This window comes from Pundamilia nyererei, unplaced genomic scaffold (genome assembly GCF_000239375.1).
Source record: "Pundamilia nyererei isolate P.nyererei 1_Seehausen unplaced genomic scaffold, PunNye1.0 scaffold00053, whole genome shotgun sequence".
NCBI lineage: Eukaryota > Metazoa > Chordata > Actinopteri > Cichliformes > Cichlidae > Pundamilia > Pundamilia nyererei.
Genome location: NW_005187454.1, coordinates 3,048,679 through 3,068,208, shown reverse-complemented (window position 1 = coordinate 3,068,208; position 19,530 = coordinate 3,048,679). Strand labels below are relative to the sequence as shown.

The following is a 19,530-nucleotide window of genomic DNA, read 5'->3' as shown; positions in this document are numbered from 1 at the left end:
TCATACCGTGTACATTATAACATACCATAATAGACCCATTTCTGTAATATACTCACATATCTATACTATTGCTAATATATATTGTAATATATCTATATCACTAAAGCACTTCTGGATGGATGCAAACTGCATTTCGTTGCCCTGTACCTGTGCAATGACAATAAAGTTGAATTCTATTCTATTCTATCCTCCAGGAGCGACTGCATACTCTCACCACATGAGGCTGGGCATTGCTGTGCACCAAGAGCAGCCCACTGCGCCAGCATACAGCCTGACCATAGGTCCAAGGGTTTCAGCCCAGCACCTAATGGCAGGCAGGGCGCTGTTGCTTACCCTGCAGAGGTCTGCGCGTCCCTCCATGGGTATACCTCCTCAGACACCGCTGAACCACCAGCAAACCAGTCATGCTGAATGACTTTACAGGGATGTTCTCCACAGGTTCTCGAGACCCATTATGTCTACCACATGTGCTTTCAGCTCTAAACCTGCTCTCATCTTTGAAAATGACCTGGCGTCAGAGGTGCCAATTCTGGAACTCGATGGTAAATGCCAATCAGGCTTCATGGTGCCAGGCAGTGAGCACAGGGTCCACTAGAGGACACCGGGGCCTCGGCTGACCCTCGGAAGTCTAATTCTGATTGTTTGGTCAGAAACATTCACACCAGTGGTCTGCTGGAGGTCATTTTGTAGCTCTGACAATGCTCATCGATACTGGCCCTGCTGATAGGTTAAGGACCTTTGCAGCCTTGTCCAGCTCTCCTAGAAGAACTGCCAGTCTCCTAGAATCTCCTCCAGCTGTGCTGGGAGATGCAGCAATGCTAATGTATTGATCCTGGAGCATGACTACCTGTACAGCCTCTGTAGGGTCCAGGTGTCACCTCATGTTACTGGTTGAGACAACGAGCCCAGACAAATGCAAAACTAGTGCAAAAACAAAAAAGATGAGGAGGTAACTATCAGGGACCTCCGCCTGTAAAACCACTCTCGTTTTGGGAGTTGTCTCGTTGTTGCCCCTCTGGCACACCTGTTACTAATTTCACTAACACCAAAGCAGTAGAAACTGACCAACAGATCAAAATTTACTGTCCTGATGCTTTATTCTGATTAAAAAGTGGGTCTTTCTGTGACTGGACTCTGTTCCAGTCTACAGTTACCCCTGGTGAGACCCTGAGTGGGTAGTAGAAGGTTTCCCCATCAGGGGACTCCATCGTGCTATGCAGGGCCTTGAAAGCTCACGACAGCATGCCGGACTTGAACCTGAGCTGACGTGGGTGGACTGTGTTGTGAAGGGCAGTTTGTACATGACAAGCAAAGGTGCTGACCTGTGAGCGGGGTGAGTATTTGTCCACCCAGGGCTCATTCTGGTCCAGTTGAGACGACTCCTTCAGCAGGTAGGAGACGCTAGCTTCTCTTTTCCTCTTCCTCTTTATCTCAGCCTTGGAGCATAAAACAGGGTTGCCATTTCTTCTTCCAGAAAGAGAAGAACATTCCTCTCTCAAATCAATAAAGGACGGATCCACCCAATGGTTTGCCTGTGATATATATATAGGAAGTAGAGCAGGGCGATATGACCGAAAATATTTATCACGATATACATTTGAAAATTTGTGATAACGATATAACTGACACGAGAAAATACTTTACAACTCCTCAACTTTATTAGTGCAAAACAAACCCCAAAAAAACATAAATGTATTTTCACTTAAACAAACAGCTGTTTTTTTATGTGCATTAAAGCTACATCGTTTCATTCAACGATCCACTTTCGCTCTCCTCATTCGCCGCCATGCTTTTTCCGCCATGTGCGTATGAAAACAAAGGCACTGCACATGCGGTTTTACTCATATTGTATCGCGATATTTTATTTTCTTATCGCTGCCTGACATTGTACCGGTATTACCATGAACGGTATGATATATGATGATATGGCCCAGCCCTAATACGAAGTACAAAAAAATACATAATTTATTGATGCAAAACATGACAAAAGAGGTACTTGGCTGCTCTGTGCTTAATGGAGAGCTAGTACCTCAAAATAATGGTACGAGAATCAGGTCGGGGAAAGATTACATTCCTTCATAAACATGTGAGATGCAGGTGATACCTGAACAGGTACAGCTATGTGGAAAACACAGCTTTCAGCAGGATCCATGCAGTCCTCTGACATACTAATACAACCTTACTGCTTCCACAGGAATCAAGTGTGACCAGAACATTTGACAGTTTGCTGGTCTTAAGTATTTGAGGTGTGTATTAGCACATCAGAGTGATTACTGTACGATCCTAAATAATGGTTGGGTCAGTGCTGGTTGGGCTGTATGAAAGAAGCGTCAGAGTTTTGCCAAGTTTAGTGAAATAAATATATTTAAACCAAACAGAAACGAACACTGAAACTCTACTCTGGACACTGCTCATGCAAACAACGTCATATGGACGTGGATTATGTAAATGGCAGCACTTTGTAATAAAGTAACGGTTTCTATACTTCCTGTTTGCAGTGTGACCCCACTGACCCCGGGCTCCCCTCCCTTCAAATCCGAAATCCACTCACTCAAGTACTGTGTTACTTACCCTGCGCTCAGTAGCTTTATCTGCCACAAGCTTGTTCATCCTTAAAGCTGCTGTTTCCCATAGAGAACAGTAGATTAGTGAAGGACCGGAGACCTGAACAGCTGCTGGCGAGGAAACGAGAGAGAAAACAGCCCGTAAATATCGCAGCACTCGGGACAACATCTCTAACTTACTGCGTCTGTTAGTTAAGCCACAGGACCAGACTCCAGGACCTCTGTCGAGTGTCAAACTCATAACAAACGTCTGTCAGGCTACTGTTGTTTAGCTAATTACACATTTCACAGTTTATATTCGGACGCCAGCTTCTGTTAAGCTAATATAACTTCGCTTTACCTCGTACGAAACACAGCTGGCTTTTCAGAGATTCGCACTCTTGTCCGGGCACAATGGAAACTTCAGTTTGAACCAATCACACGTATGTTTCCCACACACTTCGTGCGGAGCTGTAAAATTTAAACTCCGACAACTAATTGTCTAACTGTCGCTAACTGACTGCTCACTGACGTAATATTGACGTAAAGCTTCAGTTTACGGCAGTGGAATCAGTCCGGTTATAGCGTACAACAAAACAAAGTTTTACATCGAACTGGTTCCCAGTTTTCCAGGTTTGTTGTTAACTCTGGCCGTTACTGGTCTGACTGGAATGACATGGAGGAATAACAGCACTGCTCTGACTTTCAGGTGTCGATCATCAAACACGTGTCTGCTGGAGCTATGAAGACGAAGAAGCAACCGAACATCCTGCTGACAGGTTCGGTACATTTATCCACCTGGTTACTCGCTGCAGTTACCCCACTGCAGACGTGAAGCCTGCGCTGCGGTTAAATGTCGGGTAGTTAGTGGGTGTTCAACATGTTTGTAATCATGGGAGCTGAGTCCATGTGGTCTGATCTCAGCCATCGCGTCCTGTGAAGCTGCAGCTGCGATAATAACGATGATGAAAATGGTGTACAGTGTATTTGGATGCTGTTAGATATGTACCCGTCCCACGCACACAGAGGGGTGACATGATGAAGAACTCGAGTAATTATGTCGTGGGGTATACTAGAGCGTTTTCCCCTTGGACCCACGTGTCAGCACACCAAAGTTATTCTGACTGATTATACGGTGATACTGTCCGCGTGGAGCTGCCGTGTCCCACAATGATCGCGCCTCCGTGCACACGGGGGAGGATGAAGTGCTGTGTTTTGGAGCGGGGCGTTAGATTGTGCTTACTCTTAGAATGAATGCCAGAGCACACTGAAGGTGTTCCAGCAGCTTCAGGTCCATGTAGCATCTATTATTTATCTTTACTATAGTTCCACCTTTAAGCATGTGAGTAACCTACCAACCCGTTATATAATCAAAGGTACAATAACCACTAATGTCATGATAGCCTGGGACTTCCAATGGGGGGGCTCGTGTGGACCTGATTGACCTGAGGCACCAACCAGAGTGCAGCAGGGTGCTCACCTGTAATGGCCCTGGTTTTCCTGAGACAGGAGGATCTGGCGATGGTCTCCGGGGGTGGCAGAGGGCAGCCAGTGACTTTCTTGGTCAGTGTTAAGTATCCTCTGTGAAGCCTTCCTCTTCTCAGCAGTGGGTCTTGAGTACCAAACACCAGGCAGTAGGAGAGCACGCGCTCCACTGAGGAGCAGTAGAAGGCCAGCAGCAGCTCCTGGTCCAGGTTCTTCTTCCTGAGGAAGTGTAGCTGCTTCTGGGCCTTCTTCACCAGGGTGATGGGTCCAGCTGAGATGTTGGTGCCCAGAAACCTGAAGGCGTTCTCCATTTTTAATGAGGGGAGTGTCTGTGCCTCCTGAAGTCAGTTATGAGTTAAATGGGTAAACTAGATGTATGGTCAACAGAAGATTCAAATATCATCACTATCACTACTTTATAGCCTTGAGTCACAGCAGAGACGGTTCCCAGCAGCTGAAACCCCCCAGTAACACCACTATCACTGTATTTCTTACTTCTACTGAATTATTAAATGCCAGGTGGGTAGTTGAAGAACAAAACTGAGCATTTTACTGCAGAATCAATCGGATGCTCATCACCAGATGGGGTAAAGTCAAATATTTAATATAGACTAACTTTGAATTTGAATTCAGCTGTTAACTCTTCTTCCTACAGGGACTCCCGGAGTTGGAAAAACCACTCTAGGAAAGGAACTGGCCCAGCGCACGGGGCTGACCTATGTCAACATAGGAGACCTGGCCCAGGAAGGTAAAGGAACTTTGGGAACTAATGGACATTAAGACAGAAACATCTACCATGCTAGGGACAAAGTGTTCCTGATCATTCTGAGAATAAACTCAGAACTTTGGGATTAAATGAAATAGTGCTGTGACACAAAGGCTGACTGTGGAGATGACAGCTGTCACAGCTGCTGTGGCCTCCAGATTCCCTCTGGTACATGAGTGGAACAGACTCATCTTATTGTTTCTTCTGATGTCACACACATGATTTGTGTTCCACGAGGGTGGAGCCATCAACATCCTGGCATTTGTACCCGTCCACTCTGACCAGGTGCAGCTGTCTGCACCATCTTTTCCATGTTCTTATACTTACAGCACACGGTGTCTGTGACCCAAAGCAGAAATCATGTTCTCAGTACAATTATTACACTTTCACTAACTCGTCTACACAAAGTGATTTACAGCCAGTGATTCTGTTGATGGCCCTGCTTTCAATCACACTGAATCTGAACTCTGCATATAAAACATTTTTTCCTCCAGGACAACTGTTTGATGGATATGATGACGAGTACCAGTGCCCCATTCTGGATGAGGACAGGGTGAGTGAACTTCCACACTGGACTGTAGAGCAGAGAAACACAACGATGTCTGAGGCAGAGAATATATTTAACTAAAACTTAACTAACATCTATATTCTCCAGTACCTGCTACTTTTTCAAAGAGCCTGCCACCAGTTACTCAGTCAGTGACATCACTTGATGAGTCACGAGAGCGACTCCTTCCTGAAAATCCAAACCACTTTTTTTAATGCCCAACAATGAGCACAAACACAGTCTGACAACAACCCACAGACCAGCAGCAGGAAGGTTTTTGAAAGAGAAAACGATCAGATTTGTGAGCTGAAGGTAATAACTGTGCATAAATGATCAGGTGGATGCATTTGTAAAATGGATCGGAGCGTGTGTTCATGTGTACATCTTAGTTTACGCCTGTGCAGCACATTGTAAGCATCTGCAGCCTTTTGGAGACACATTTCTCTCCATCATGAAAACAGGGGAAGAAAGAGGGCCTGTGAATCTGTCCACAGCTGTTAATGTGCTGAGCTTTATTAAATATCATTATTACAAGCACAGCACACTTTGATGGTTCCCCCTCTCAGAGCCCACCTCTCCACTAAGTTGATGGATTTATTTCTAGCAGAATTTTGCTGCTTGCAGACAAAACAAACGTTTTGCTAACGGTGCAGGTAGACTGAGGGAGTGCATCGAGTGTCAGTGTTGGAGCTTGTTGGTGTTCTGCAGGTGGTGGATGAGCTGGATGAAAAGATGAGTGAAGGAGGCGTGATCGTGGACTATCACGGCTGTGACCTGTTCCCCGAGCGCTGGTTCGACATCGTTTTTGTCCTGCGCACAGACAACACCCAGCTGTACACTCGACTGGAGGCCAGGTAACAACACCTGGGTTTGTTTCTGCTCACAGAGCAGTCATCACAGCGCTGTCATGTTACAGGCTTGCTCCACAGTGGACTACACTCAGTGTTCACATAAGACCTCAGAATGACAAAGTAACACAAGCTGAAATTCTTGCAGATTTATTAAAAATAAAAAAACAAATTTAACATGTGCCTTTGCTCAAAATGTTGAGTCACCTTTGGCAGTATGAGTACGACGCTACGAGCCTGGTGTGTCTATTTCTGGACATTTCTCCCAGATTTCTTTGCAGAACCTCCATCAGCTTTATCAGGCCTGTGCAGAGATGTTCGGTGGGGCTCACTGGGCTCCAGATGGGTCACTCAAGGACAGCATGGTCCCAAAGTCACTCTTTGTTATCTTGGCTGTGTGGTTCGGTCTTTGTTTCATCAGACCAGACACTTCAGTTTCTCGTGGTCTGAGTCCTTCAGGTGACACTTGGCCAATTCCCAGTGGGCTGTCATGTACCTTTAACCAAGGAGCAGCTTCTGTCTGGCCACTTCAGGGCTGATTGAAGGTTATCCTCTCTCCACAAAGCCACACCGGAGCTCTGTCAGAGGGATCATCGGGTTCTTGGTCACCTCCCTGACTAAGCCCTTTCTGAATGTGGTCTCAGTCCTCTGTGGTCTCAGACAGTTCCTTACACTCCATGGACTGGTTTGTGCTCTGACGTTTACTGTTACCTATGGGACCTTATATAGACAGGTGTGTGTCCACGTCCGGTCAACTGGATTTCAAACAGGTGGATTCAGCCAACTTACAGAAACATCTGACAGATGATCAGTGAAAACAGGACGACTGTGATTACTTATCTACTAGGGGTGCAACGATATTCGTATCGATATTGAACCGTTCGATACAGTGCTTTCGGTTCGGTACGCATATGTATGAACAATACAACATTTGTGATTTATTTTATCAACTTTCCTTCTGACGATGCTGTCTGTGTTGAGCGCTCAGTGGATCTGCGCTCGACAGTGCAGCCTAGGCGGAGTAGTCGAACGCAGATTCACTGAGCGCAGGGCAAGCTAGCAGACAGAAGCTAAGCTCTCCTTGCAACATGGCAAATTGAACCTCCCCCACCCTCATTCAGATCTGGCGTTTGGAATTATTTTGGTTTTCATGTGACGTATGACCCTGAAGGTAAGCGCGTCATGGACTAAAGTAAAACAGTATGTTGGATGTGCCACGCAATGCTCAATTACATGGGTGGGAACTAGTGTGTTAGCGCAGTTAGCTCGTTAACGTGTTGGCCGTCCAGCCCCACGCACGGGGCGATCCGCGGTAGCTCGTTAACGGAGATTTGCCGTGTTGTGGCGTTAACGTCATTTCAGATTAACGCTGACAGCACTAGTGGGAACACAACGAATATGACTGCACATTTACTCCGACATCATCCTCATGCAAAGACAAGTGGAAGCAGACAAAAACAACAAGCAGCATGCTACAAACTTTACCCGAGTCATTTAGACAGCCGTTAGCACAGGATTCTCCTTATGGGGACCTGATATGTTTAATATGCTGCTGAGAATATAGCCCAGAAGAAGCGTATAGTATAGCTTTTATTTTGAAAGAGCCATTTCTCTGTAATAAACTCTCTTTTCCAAAGATGAGTGATTCCTCCATCAGATTTATTTATTTTCTTATTACTTTGTTGTTTCAGCAACATTAAATTTAAAAACTGTCCTTTTGAGTTAAATATATATTTATAATTCTGATAAGTGACAAATTAAAAAAGGGCATGGACACTTTTTTGTATCGAAAAAATATCGAACCGTGAATTGTGTGTATCGTTGCCCTGTTAGCTACATGTTTTTGTTTTTAATACATTTGGAAGAATTTAAAGCAAAGCCCTTTTTTACAGGTGCGAATGGAATTTGAAGAGTTTTGAAACGAGGCTGCAACATGACAGCGTTTGATTTGGAGGGAAATACATTTGTTGCTGAAGTGAAAACGATGAGATTTCTGATTCATGAATTAATCATAGTTAAATAATGTGATAGTTCTTCACTACAGTGTTAGCCTGCAGTACACTACACTGGTTTTGTCATTGAATTATTACGTAGCATATGGCAGCTATTAACAGTTTGAATTTAAAACGGTGCTTTTGAAGTTGTGACACAGTCTGCTTGGACAAACACATTCAGCCTGTGTGGCTGGGAGCTAAGACACATGGCTGACTGCAGCTCCAAGCTCTAACCAGCTTCAGCACCTTCTGCATACAGACGAGAGCAGAGCTGTCACTGCTTGTGGTAAATGTAGCTCTATCATAGGCATCACAGTCATTCTCTACTCCTGGATAATGACTGTGAACACGTGGCTGAGCCATCCAGGTTCCAGAAATAGCAAGTGCTGTGAGACTTGTCTTTTTTTTCCGTAAGAAAGCTGTAAAAATGAGAACTTCCAGGAACTCGTCTGCAGCCACCGTGTCTGGTTCCCTGTCTCTTTGTATTTGAGTGATAATTCATCGTTTTAACCATTGAACCAAGTTGTCCCTGTCTTCTTTGTGACTGAAAGGGGCTACACGGGAAAAAAGCTGCAGGACAATGTGCAATGTGAGATCTTCCAGACCATCTATGAGGAAGCCATGGAGGCCTACAGTAAGGAGATTGTCCACCAACTTCCCAGCAACACTCCTGAGGACATGGAGCACAACCTGGAGCAGATAGTGCATTGGACTGAACAGTGGATGAAGGACCATAACTAGGAGGTGACCTCACTGGGTCAACAAGAGTCAACAATTAAAACCTGAATTGTATCATTTCTGAATCTGCGTTTACTGTCATATTGAGCAAAAGTTTTGAATTTGTTTGTATTTTGTTTCCAATGACCCAACTTTCTTGTAATTGGTCTTGAGCAGGGGTGTCGAACTCCAGGCCTCGAGGGGCAGGGTCCTGCAGGTTTTAGATCTCACCCTGGGTCAACACACCTGAATCACATGATTAGTTTATTAGCAGGTTTCTGGAGAACTACGAGACATGTTGAGGAGGTCATTTAGCAATTTGAATCAGCTGTGTTGGATCAAGGACACGTCTAAAACCTGCAGGACACCGGCCCTCGAGGCCTGGAGTTCGACACATGTGGTCTTGAGCAATAGTTGGACAGACTTTCAAAGTGTCTCTTTGGACAGTGCCTGCTTTTGCACTCAGTTTTTATCCAGTCTTTGTACAGTTTTCAGAAAGCATGTTGTTTAGCTACATGACCTATGAATCAATTATCACCTAACTGAACGAATGAATCAGTGTTGTCTAGATTTAGATGCAATTCTATGACAGACAAGGCAAATAAACCATTGTAATCGGATCTTTAGGCATTTTGCTACTAGCCACACAGTTTGTTCTCATGTTGTTAGTTCAATCTGTGATTAAAGGCCAAAGAAAGCAGCGTTTGACGTAGGTACTCAACCTTTTGTGAAGTTCTCCAAGGAAAGATAACCAGCCCACCAGGATTCCTCTGCCCATAGACACCCCAGAGAAGCCTGGCCTCTGTGGCCTGATCCCACAGAACAGCTACTGGAGCACATACAGCTGAAAGCTATGCTGGGTTGTATAGGGGCAAAGTGCCGATCCCTGTCCACCACCCAAATAAACTACAGTGGCCATGTCAGCGTGGTGTGATATGAATGGCTGCTTGGATAAGTTTACCTGGAGTGGCGACAGAATCGGGACATGTGGGGAAAAAGCAAGGCAGTGAAGATGGTACTGCAATGCTTCCTTTGGGTAGTGTTCTGCTCCTTGTAAGGTTTCACCTGCTAAACACTGGAAGGATAATGAGCAGTTGCACTGGTGTGACTGAACATTTCTAGGTGACGTCGTTTAGAGACCCATCTCCATTTTTGCTGTTGCCTTTGTAACATTCAGATTGTCAAACCTTTTAGCATCATGTGAAGACTTGAATCACAGCCTGGAGTGTCCCCACTGTTAATGTAGGCCTGTTTAAAACTGTGTATTCAATGTAATTGTTCTCACAGGATTAATAGGAAATCCTGTTTTTATGACGTGTTTACATTTTTGCGTTTGTTTACATCGGAGGATAATGTTTTAACGCACTGAGTTTTTCCCACTTCCACGTGTATCTCCGGTTTCTCCAGCAGGGGGCGACGTATTTTCAGTAAAGTCAACCCGGTCTCATGTATGCGGCTTACTAGTCGGAAGTACAGTGTCGTTGCGCCGTGCGTGGGGCTTTCGGACTTCCATGAACGCCCGTGTGTAGCACAATGGGTAAGATTCATTTTGTATTGTCATATAATAGGATTGTGTGTTCTCGTGTTGTGTACACTGGGCGGTGACACTAGCAAACAGAGGAGCCGTTTATCCCGCAGTCACGTCTTAGACGTGTGGTGTTGGTATGCTTGGCTGGACGGGAGACAGCTGAGTGTCCCGTCCTGTTCCTGACCGTAACAGACACCCGGCAGTGACTGGAGCTCTCCCACGGTGAAGCTCGTCTTGGTCACGGGTGATTTATTCGTCCTGTCGGTGCAGCAGGTTAAAGGCTGCTGTGTGATGATTCACTCCTACCGTAAAATTTATGGTCACGCAAATGTGCCCGCCCACTTGAACGTTTCCCTTCGAACAGAGACCGGGGATTAACGCTTACGTCATAGCTACGTCGTAAACGCAAATCCCTCCCCCACCGCAAATATTTGATTGGCCTGGACGGTAATTTTCCGTCATTTCCGGCAGCGCTGACGTCAGCGTCGTTAGCCTGGGGCGTGTTTTTGGATTAGCGTAAGATAAACGTTTATCGGGCGAATCACATTAAAAAAAACGGATTTTTGTGACCGACCTACCTTAATAGTATGAACCAGTCACAGCTGAGCATCCACGAGGCGGGTCCCACTAACGTCAGCGCCCGTGTTGATTGGTCCGTGTCCGACAAACGTCATTCACCCACCTGTGTGACTGTAGCAGCTGTGCTGCAGTCTGCCGGCGGATAACTCGGCTAGCTGAAACATTTGGACCATGAGCGCAACAGCCCTGTGAGAGGACAACGAGCTGCTGCTGGGACACGAACTCAGGTCGGTGAACTCAACACCGTGTGTCCTTCCTTTATCGGAGTATGTGCACAGGGAGGGGGAAACCATGGTTACAGGGGGAAGCGTCCCAATAAAACACACGAGGGAAAAGTACAGACATCATTTACTGAAGTAAAAGTACAGATCCTTGTGTTAAAAAGTACTTTCTTGCCTCCATCAGTAACACGCTGCGCTGTCTATAGTCAGGAAATATTAAATCATTACAAAATAGGAAACATGTACTTTTAAATATATGAATGATATTATTTACACTGATGTTAAGCTCTAAAATGTTCATATACCACTGTCCTGGTGCTGTTATTTCTGTAATTGCAGTTTATTGTAACAAAGTCCAACAACAGGAAACCAAACCTGCTGTGCTCTGATACAGTGATGCAGGCTCTGCAGGCTCTGAGTCGGGCAGCACTTTAGCAGCTTCCACAACACTGTCATGAACACATTGTTGTTCAGTACCTTAGGATGATTGTAGTAGGTGTAGTGCATAGACCGCTCCAGACGTTACGATACGTTCATCAGGAGAACTCCACAAAGTCGCTTTGAATGACTTCCACAGGCTGGTGATGAACTGGGTCGCTCACATGGATTACTGCAACGCTGCATCCTCTCAGACTGAGTGAATGAGACTGATCACAAATGAATCAGCTATTTCAGATGATTTTGTGACTAATCATCTTCATCAGAAAGGTGGCTTACAGTAGTCGTGACCCAGAGATTCTGCATATTGACATAATATCTGTGTCACCCAGTGTGTGGGAATGATGTTTGACAGCACCGCTGCAGGGAGGCTGCCACACCGCAGCTGCATTAGACCCGTACTGGGTCCTGACTGAGTTGTTGTTGGTGTGTGTTCAGCTGAAAAAGAACGACAACCGGAATAAAAGCGTGTTTAGAATGGTTGTGTGGTCGGGTCTGCCATGGGTTTGTTACTATGACATATTTGAGTTTTTTGAAGTTATAGCATAAGAGAAATCAACTCAATCATACGAAACAAATCTTAGTTAGACATTGCAGTGCTGTAGCTTTGACAGCCTGTGGCAGATGAAGGTGACAGACTGACACCTGTGCAGGGTGGGCTATTCTGAATACTTACCTGTAATAATAAGACCTTAGTCCAAAATGTCCCAGCTCATATCTGCAAATAGAGAAGAGTTCATGTAATGAAATCAAGCTTTCAAAATTGTGTGGGAGTTCCACAGGGGTCCGTTTTAGGACTGCTGCTTTTCTGTTTCTACATCAGTGACTTATGGACAGTTGTAAAGGTGTCCAGTGTCAGATGTATGCAGATGATGCTATTACATATGTATCTGCAAAGACTCCACGACAGGCAGCAGAGCTGAACAGAGGTGGTGGGAGTGTCTCGGTGGTTCAGCGATCACTCTTTGACTCTGAACTGTAACAAAACGCTCTCAGGGTGTTTTACAATCTGGTGTAAAGTCTGGAATAACTTTTAAGGTCGGGGGGCGGGTTCATTTCACTGCAGTTTACTGCATGTGGCGAATAAAATTTGATGAACTTGAACCATTGTGATAGATCAGAGAGAAATCCAAAAAGTGGATGAGTTTGAATATCGTACAGGAGCTGGGACCAGAGGATCATGGAGCCTGCAGACTACCAAAGTACAACACATTATTTGGTCAGTCAGCGTTTTCATTTGAAGGCCCTCAGAAATGGAACCGTTTACCATCTGCATACAAATCATAACAGATCCTGGAGGTGGAACAAAAACAGGGCTGTGGACACTGGTGTAAATCAGCCTGCTGTGCTGTGGCTGGATAACATGCCATTTCTAACATGCATCTCCATTATCTCGTGTGTGTGTGTGTGTGTGTGTGCGTGTGCGTGTGCGCGTGCGTGTGTGTGTGTGCAGACTCATTAGATTGATCTTTGCTGTATCCCTTTAAGAACGTCCAACCAGGGACTGTGCCTGCAGATGTGCTGACTGCAGATTTCCCCAACACTATAAACAGTTCATATGCATAATCGAAACTAGGACAACCGGTGAACAGTGGCCTTGGGAACAGTGGCCTTGGGAACAGTGGGAATTTTAGCTCCTTAACATGTGCCACCCTCTTTTTAAAGGGACCAAAAGTAATTGGACATTTGACATTGGCAGGTGTGGGCAATTCGTTCTTTATGTCATGATCATGTAAGCAGATAAAAGGCCTGGAGTTGATCTGAGGTGTTGTGCTTGCATGCTGTCAAAGGAGCTCTCCATGCAGGTGAAACAAGCTGCGAAACAGGAGAACAGACCAAAAACCATCTGAGAAAGTAACACAACAGGGCTAAATCTACAGTTTGGCATATCCTGAGAAAGAAACTGACCATGAGCACCACAGCCACTGTGCACTAGTCACTGGTCTGTACTTTAAATCCATCACGTTATGTGTTTATCCTGCACTGACCTGTAGTGCAGCGTTTTCATGCACACTTTCAATAACACAAAGTTAGCGAGCTGTGTGTTTGTTTTGCAGCATGTTTCACAATATGAAAAACATAATGTCACATGTACACATCCAGTAGCTGATTTAAAAACACAAGTGTTTACATGTAAGCTTTCAATTTCCAGTTTATCAAAACGACTGGACAGTCGTTGCCTTTAAATCTAAGCTCTCTTCTTCCTGTCCTGGCTTTCTTATCTTCCTCCATCTCTGAGTGAAGTTGGCTCTTTCTTTTTTCTCCCAGCCAGATTCAGCAGCTGGACCTTTCGCTGCAGCACACTGTGTATAAAACTGCATACAAACAGTTTGTGTGTTTGCTGTGTTTATAGAGCCGATAGAAACGTTGGATTTAAAATTGCATGCCAATTAAAAAAAACCTCTCTGCCTATATGCTCACTCATTTTTTTGTAGATGCTGAAGTACAGCAACCAAAATGTATGAACATGTGCAGCTGTGCCTAAAGCCCCACTGACCCACGCCGACCTTGACTATAGCTCTGCTTTTCCTCTTTCAGTCCGTTTACCATTTGAAGACACAATACAGTCTAATGATTAAATCTGAATACTGAATGCAGAATTACATGAAAAAAAACGTGTTACTTAAATAGGACGTGATGTTGCTGGAAAGACAGATGTCATTAGATGGAATCCAGTGGGATTAAATGGGAATGAAATGCTGGCTGATGTACCTACCAGTCAAAAGTTTGGACACACCTACTCATTTAATGGTTTTTCTTTATTTTTACTACTTTCAACATCGTAGACACAAACTGAAGACATCGAGTGTATGAAGCCAGATATATGGAATTACGTATCAAAGAAAAATCAAAAATAACTCTAAATAAGTCTTATATTTAAGATTCCTGAAAGTAGACACCCTTTGTTGACAGCGCTGCAAACCCTCGGCCTTCTCTCAGTGAGCTCCATGATGTCGTCACCTGAAATGGTTTCACCTCACAGGTGAGCCTGTCAGGGGTCATTGGTGGGATTTCTTGCTTTCTTAATGAGGTTGGGACCATCAGTTGTGTTGTGCAGAAGTCATGATGGGACACAGCTGACAGCCGTATTTGAAATCCCATCTGGTTTGCATTTAGTTGGACCATCATTTATTTTATTTTTGACAGGACAATGAGTCCAAACACACCTCCAGGCTGTGTAAGAGCTATCTGACCAAGAAGGAGAGTGATGGAGTGCTGACCAGGTGATCTGGCCTCCACAGTCACCTGACCTAAACCCAGTGGAGATGGTTTGTGATGAGATGGAGCTCAGAGTGAAGGCCAAAGGCCCAACAAGTGCTCAGCGTCTCTGTGAACTCCTTCAAGACTGTTGGAAACAATTTCAGGCGACGACCTCATGAAGCTCAGAGAGAGAGCCAAGAGTGAGCAAAGCAGGAATCAAAGCAAAGGGTGGATATTTAGAAGAATCTAAAATATCAAACATGTTTTGAGATATTTCACACTTTTTTGTTTACTACATAATTCCACATGTGTTCATTCATAGTGTCGATGCCTTCAATGAGAATCTACAATGTAAACAGTCGTGAAAATAAAGAAAACCCATTAAATCAGAAGCTGTGTCCACACTTTGACTGGTAGTGTATAATAAATATTAGCCTGTATTCATTAGTGACTTGGTCTTATGAAACAGAAACATTAGGTTTTTGCTTTTAATTCAATCTGATATGTTAAATATATGCTAAAATCTGTGTTTAAAATATAAAGTATGTAATAATGTAGTAATACTAATCGTCACATCAAAACATTTGCAACATAGTTTGTTTGATACATCCTGATTGCATTATTTGTAACAACCAGGACAGGAGCGAGGGAGGAGAGTAGAGGAAATTAAGAGTGCAGCAGATTGATGAGACGCCAGGTGAAGGTGAGGAAGAGGTGAGTACCCAAAAGACCAAACACAGGTAACAGTTTAAAATGGCCATTTTGGCAGAATAGAAGCAGATACGTTGAGACCAGAGCTGGTAAAGCTTAAATATGCATGTAACTACTTCATCGAGCTTTACGCTGCTGCTTAAAATAAAAAATAGTAACGAAGCTGAAGAACTCTTACTGCACTGATAGTTAATCGTAGTATCATTCTGTGACAGGCAGCTACACACATCTTACTTCAGCCTTTAGGTAGCACTCAGTGTGTATTTCTAAATATTTATTTAACTGTAAAATTGTCCAGATTCGGCTGTGGTCAGGCAGGAAGAGGACCCAAAATGCAGGACGCGCAACACACAGGAATGAACTCAAAAAAACGCTGCTTTAATAACAGAACTAAACTAGACTGGGAAACCAAAACCTAAAACTCCACACCAGGGATCACACAGCATGAGGGAGGACGCGACACTGACACAGAGAAACACAGGGCTTAAATACACTGGGGCATAACGAGGGGAATAAGACACAGGAGGAGAGCACAGCTGGAAGAAATCAGACACGACGAGACCAAAGGGAAGCAAAACTAGAAACACTGACATGAGACACGGACCTTCAAAGTAAAACAGGAAACACACCGGCTGAACTCTAGACACGTAAACTTAGTAGAGACTGGGGAGACAGAACACAGAGACCTGAAGTGTGGGACAGAGTTAACACCGGGAAGCCAAATAACAAAACCTAAGAATTAGAACTCAGGAAGTACTACAGAACTAAGGAGCTAGAAATACTTAGGGCAGAAACCAAAGCACAAGCAGTCATAATCCATGATAAAATAAAAAGTAGAAGTGCAAAACTCAAAACACTGGCTCACCGACCGGGACCATGACAAAAATATAGTAAAAACTTTTAAAAAGTTGCTTTTTTTGGGGGGGAAAAAAAAAAGATTTCAGGGCTGGGCTAAGCCCTGATTTTTTTTCACTGTCCTAACAAAGACCCAGTGTCAGAGAATTACAATCACTGTCTCAGTACAAGAAAGAAAAATAACCATAGCATCAATGTAAAGAATCAGTAAGTTCCAGGGCCATAAAACACATGTAGACTGGTTGGGCAAATTCCCACGCACCCTCAAGTATCCACGAGAGGGTGAAGAGCTGGTCCAGTGTTCCACGACCAGGACAAAAACCGCATTATTCCTCTTGTATTTAAGGTTCGACTAACGGATGGACTCTCCTTTCCAGCTCCCTGGCATTTCCAGGGAGGCTGAGGAGTGTGATCCTCCTATAGTTGGAACACACCCTCCAGTCCCCCTTATTAAAGATGGAAACCACCCACCCCCCCCCACCCCCCCGGTCTGCCAATCTAGAGGTACCATCACTGATCAAACAACATTGTAGAGGCGTGTCAACCACACAGCCCTACAACATCCAGAGCCTTCAGGAACTCTGGGTAAACCTCTTCCACCCCAGGGGGCCTACCACCAAGCAGTTCCTTAACTGCCTCAGTGACCTCACCCCCGGGGATAGACGAGCCGTCCCCGGACTTTGCTTTTGTCATGGAAGACAGTGGGATTAAGGAGTATTTTGTTTATTCCTTCCACCGCCTGACAGTGTTCTCAGTCAAAGTCAGCAGTGCTCCACCCGCACTATACACAGTGCAGGTAGAGCACCACTCTCCCCTCCTGAGTCGTCTGACGGTTTGCCAGAATCTCTTCAAGGCAATCCGAAAGTCTTTTTCCATGGCCTCTCCAAACTCCCCCCGCACCCGAGGTTTTGCTTCACCCACTGCCCGAGCTGCGTTCCACTTGGCCTGTCGGTACCTATCAGCTGCCTCCAAAGTCCCACAGGCTAAAAAGCCCAATAGGACCCCTTCTTCCACCTGGTGGCTCCCTTCACCTCTGGTGTCCACCATGGTCCCCGGGGTGGAGACAAGCAAACCGTCCCGGTCCACCCCAACATTCAGTCAATAGACACCCAGGTTCACCCATCCTCCACCTCTGCTAGACCCCCCCCACCCACAGAGTGGACTCCCGAAGAGCAGAGACCACCTGCAAAAGATGGTCCCAACCTACCCGTTAGCTAAAGAGGCCCCCACTTCCACTGATTTGCTGAAGTCTGCCAGGGCCAAACCCCCATGCACGGGGGCCTGCATGCACCAACCCACAACCCTGGTGACACCCCAGCCATGACCCAGAACCCAAACTCCCAGTCCCAGCCAGAACACCTGGTCCGCAAGCCTGTCCCGGACCCGTTCAGGAGCTTCATCCTTGGTCCTTTGAAGCATTTTTAAGATAATACACAAGTTTATCTTTCAAAGCAATTTAGAAATGGACGATTCCAGAGATCTAAACCAGTTTGGTGATGGTTTACTCGGGATTATTGAGAATAAATAGCTGATTCTGAAATTTCTACTTAAGTACATTAATGAAGTATTTGTACTTCTGGTAAATGCCACTATTCTCTTAGTGAGTCTTTATTACATACCGTGCTGCAGGGAAAAGCCTGTTCTCACCTTTGAATATACTTTGAATATCAGACGGCTCTTTTTTGCTTCTCATTTGTAAACTCTCTCCAGCCGACACACAAAAACAACAACACAAAGTAGTCACTACAGAGCAAAGTTTGGCCTATTCAGAGGCTGACTGTCTGGCGGATACTCGATGGCGCAGCTGGTCCTTTTTTACTGCCGTTGTTGAAGTAGACGACAATCAGGTATGTGCAGCTAGCTACCATGGAAATAAATGATTAGCTCAGCCCATTCTTCTTTGGTAAATCTCTCAAGCTTCTCTGGCATGGACCTTGCTCTTCAGTTCACCCCATAGATCTTCAGTAGGAGGGCTTTGTGGAGCCCAGGCAGTAATGTTCACTTTGGACCTGTAAAGGAAGTTCTTCATCAGGAGTGTCATATGTTTTGGGCTGTTGTCATGTTGGAAGACAAAGCAATGACCTTGACGTAGTTTTGCTGCTGACTTGAGGTTTTCTGTGACATATTTTGATTCCTTCCATCTTGATGAGATTCCCAGTTTGTCAGTCTGTTCCTGTTTAAGGTTCTTGTGATTTTCTTCTTTGAGACTACAATTCCCAACTTGGTGAAGTCATTCACTACTGTCTGCTGGGGTCTTTAAACCCATCTCTCAGTAGTTTGTTCAGTACTTTCAGCTCTCTTTGAATTTCTTGATGATCCTTCTCGCTCCAGTTTTTGTCACTTGGAAAAGTTGTGATGACTTCGTATATCCATTTCCCACTTTGTGAAAATCAGCAATCAGTCTGTGTGTGTCAGGGAGCTGATGATATTTACCCACTGAGGGTTTTTTTTTGTTTTAAATAATTCAGATATTATTTACAAATAGAAATAGAGTAGAACAGAAATATCCTTTGTTGTTCCTCATTGGGGAGATTCATGTGTTCCAGCAGCAAAGACAGACCGATGGAGCATGCAGGGTCACACGAAAGTCCAGAATATAACACACAAAAGAGAAATAAGAGACTGTGCAGTGCAAATTTACAACATAAGAAAATAAATGAATAAATATGTAATTTATGATTAATTTAAAAATAATTTGTGTGTTATACAGAAAAAGAATATAATTAGAATGTGAAAGTGTTGGAAGAAAACACTTTGACAAAAACTTTCATTGTGGTTTAATACAACCCCCCATCATGCAAGCTGGGACTAACATAAATACCATTGTATTCACTGTAGTTGTAGATACTGAAATCAAACATCTACAATATAGCTAACAATATATAATTGCTATAATACAGGAAGGCAATCATTAAATTATGGTCTACCAATGTGACAAATCTGTTATTAAAGTTAAAGTCTTGAGTAGCAGTAAAGCTGCTGTTGATTATTGTGATTCAATTCAGTTGCGATTCAGGATAAAGACATGCTGTGGAAGAGAGACAGAGATTAATAACAGATATGATTCAATGCAGAGAGGTCTGTTAACACATAGTGA

The 19,530-nt window shown here is 44.4% G+C and overlaps 3 protein-coding genes across 10 annotated transcripts in view; 2 read left to right on the top strand and 1 right to left on the bottom strand.

The window, feature by feature from the left end:
- Positions 1–11,067, bottom strand: part of rad17 (RAD17 checkpoint clamp loader component) — a 35,330-nt gene extending 24,263 nt beyond the window's left edge. The window contains exons 1-4 of one of the 4 annotated variants that reach the window (XM_005733633.2): positions 11,007–11,051; positions 4,024–4,322; positions 2,572–2,675; positions 1,323–1,532 (exon numbers count right to left, since the gene is read on the bottom strand). In XM_005733633.2, the coding sequence (XP_005733690.1) occupies positions 1,323–1,532; positions 2,572–2,675; positions 4,024–4,322; positions 11,007–11,038 (645 nt within the window). In that variant the 5' untranslated portion in view covers positions 11,039–11,051. Of the gene's footprint in view, positions 1–1,322; positions 1,533–2,571; positions 2,676–2,904; positions 2,966–4,023; positions 4,323–11,006 lie in introns of those variants that run through there. The other 3 variants (XM_005733634.2, XM_005733637.2, XM_005733636.1) reach the window with 3 other exon arrangements.
- ak6 (adenylate kinase 6) lies at positions 2,607–8,986 on the top strand. 2 transcript variants are annotated; one of them, XM_005733639.2, is made up of 6 exons: positions 2,607–2,705; positions 3,253–3,322; positions 4,684–4,776; positions 5,289–5,347; positions 6,050–6,195; positions 8,735–8,986. In XM_005733639.2, the coding sequence occupies exons 2-6, from the start codon at positions 3,286–3,288 to the stop codon at positions 8,922–8,924; spliced, it is 525 nt and encodes a 174-aa protein (XP_005733696.1). In that variant the 5' UTR covers positions 2,607–2,705; positions 3,253–3,285; the 3' UTR covers positions 8,925–8,986. The 2 variants fall into 2 exon arrangements, with proteins under 2 accessions (XP_005733696.1, XP_005733695.1); XM_005733638.1 differs by lacking the exon at positions 2,607–2,705 and adding an exon at positions 3,109–3,176.
- ydjc (YdjC chitooligosaccharide deacetylase homolog) overlaps positions 10,314–19,530 on the top strand; it is a 24,282-nt gene continuing 15,065 nt past the window's right edge. Inside the window, exons 1-2 of one of the 4 annotated variants that reach the window (XM_005733642.1) lie at positions 10,374–10,437; positions 15,504–15,581. Coding sequence is in view for 1 of the 4 variants with exons in the window: in XM_005733640.1 (XP_005733697.1) it covers positions 10,351–10,437 (87 nt within the window). In the remaining 3 variants the exon portion in view is untranslated. Of the gene's footprint in view, positions 10,438–11,170; positions 11,235–15,503; positions 15,582–19,530 lie in introns of those variants that run through there. The other 3 variants (XM_013910957.1, XM_005733640.1, XM_013910958.1) reach the window with 3 other exon arrangements.

Coding starts and splice junctions, on each gene's coding strand:
- ak6 (XM_005733639.2), top strand. CDS start 3,286: ATGAAGACGAAGAAGCAACCGAACATCCTGCTGACAG. Junction 5,348..6,049: donor CCATTCTGGATGAGGACAGG/GTGAGTGAACTT, acceptor GGTGTTCTGCAG/GTGGTGGATGAGCTGGATGA. Junction 6,196..8,734: donor TACACTCGACTGGAGGCCAG/GTAACAACACCT, acceptor TGTGACTGAAAG/GGGCTACACGGGAAAAAAGC.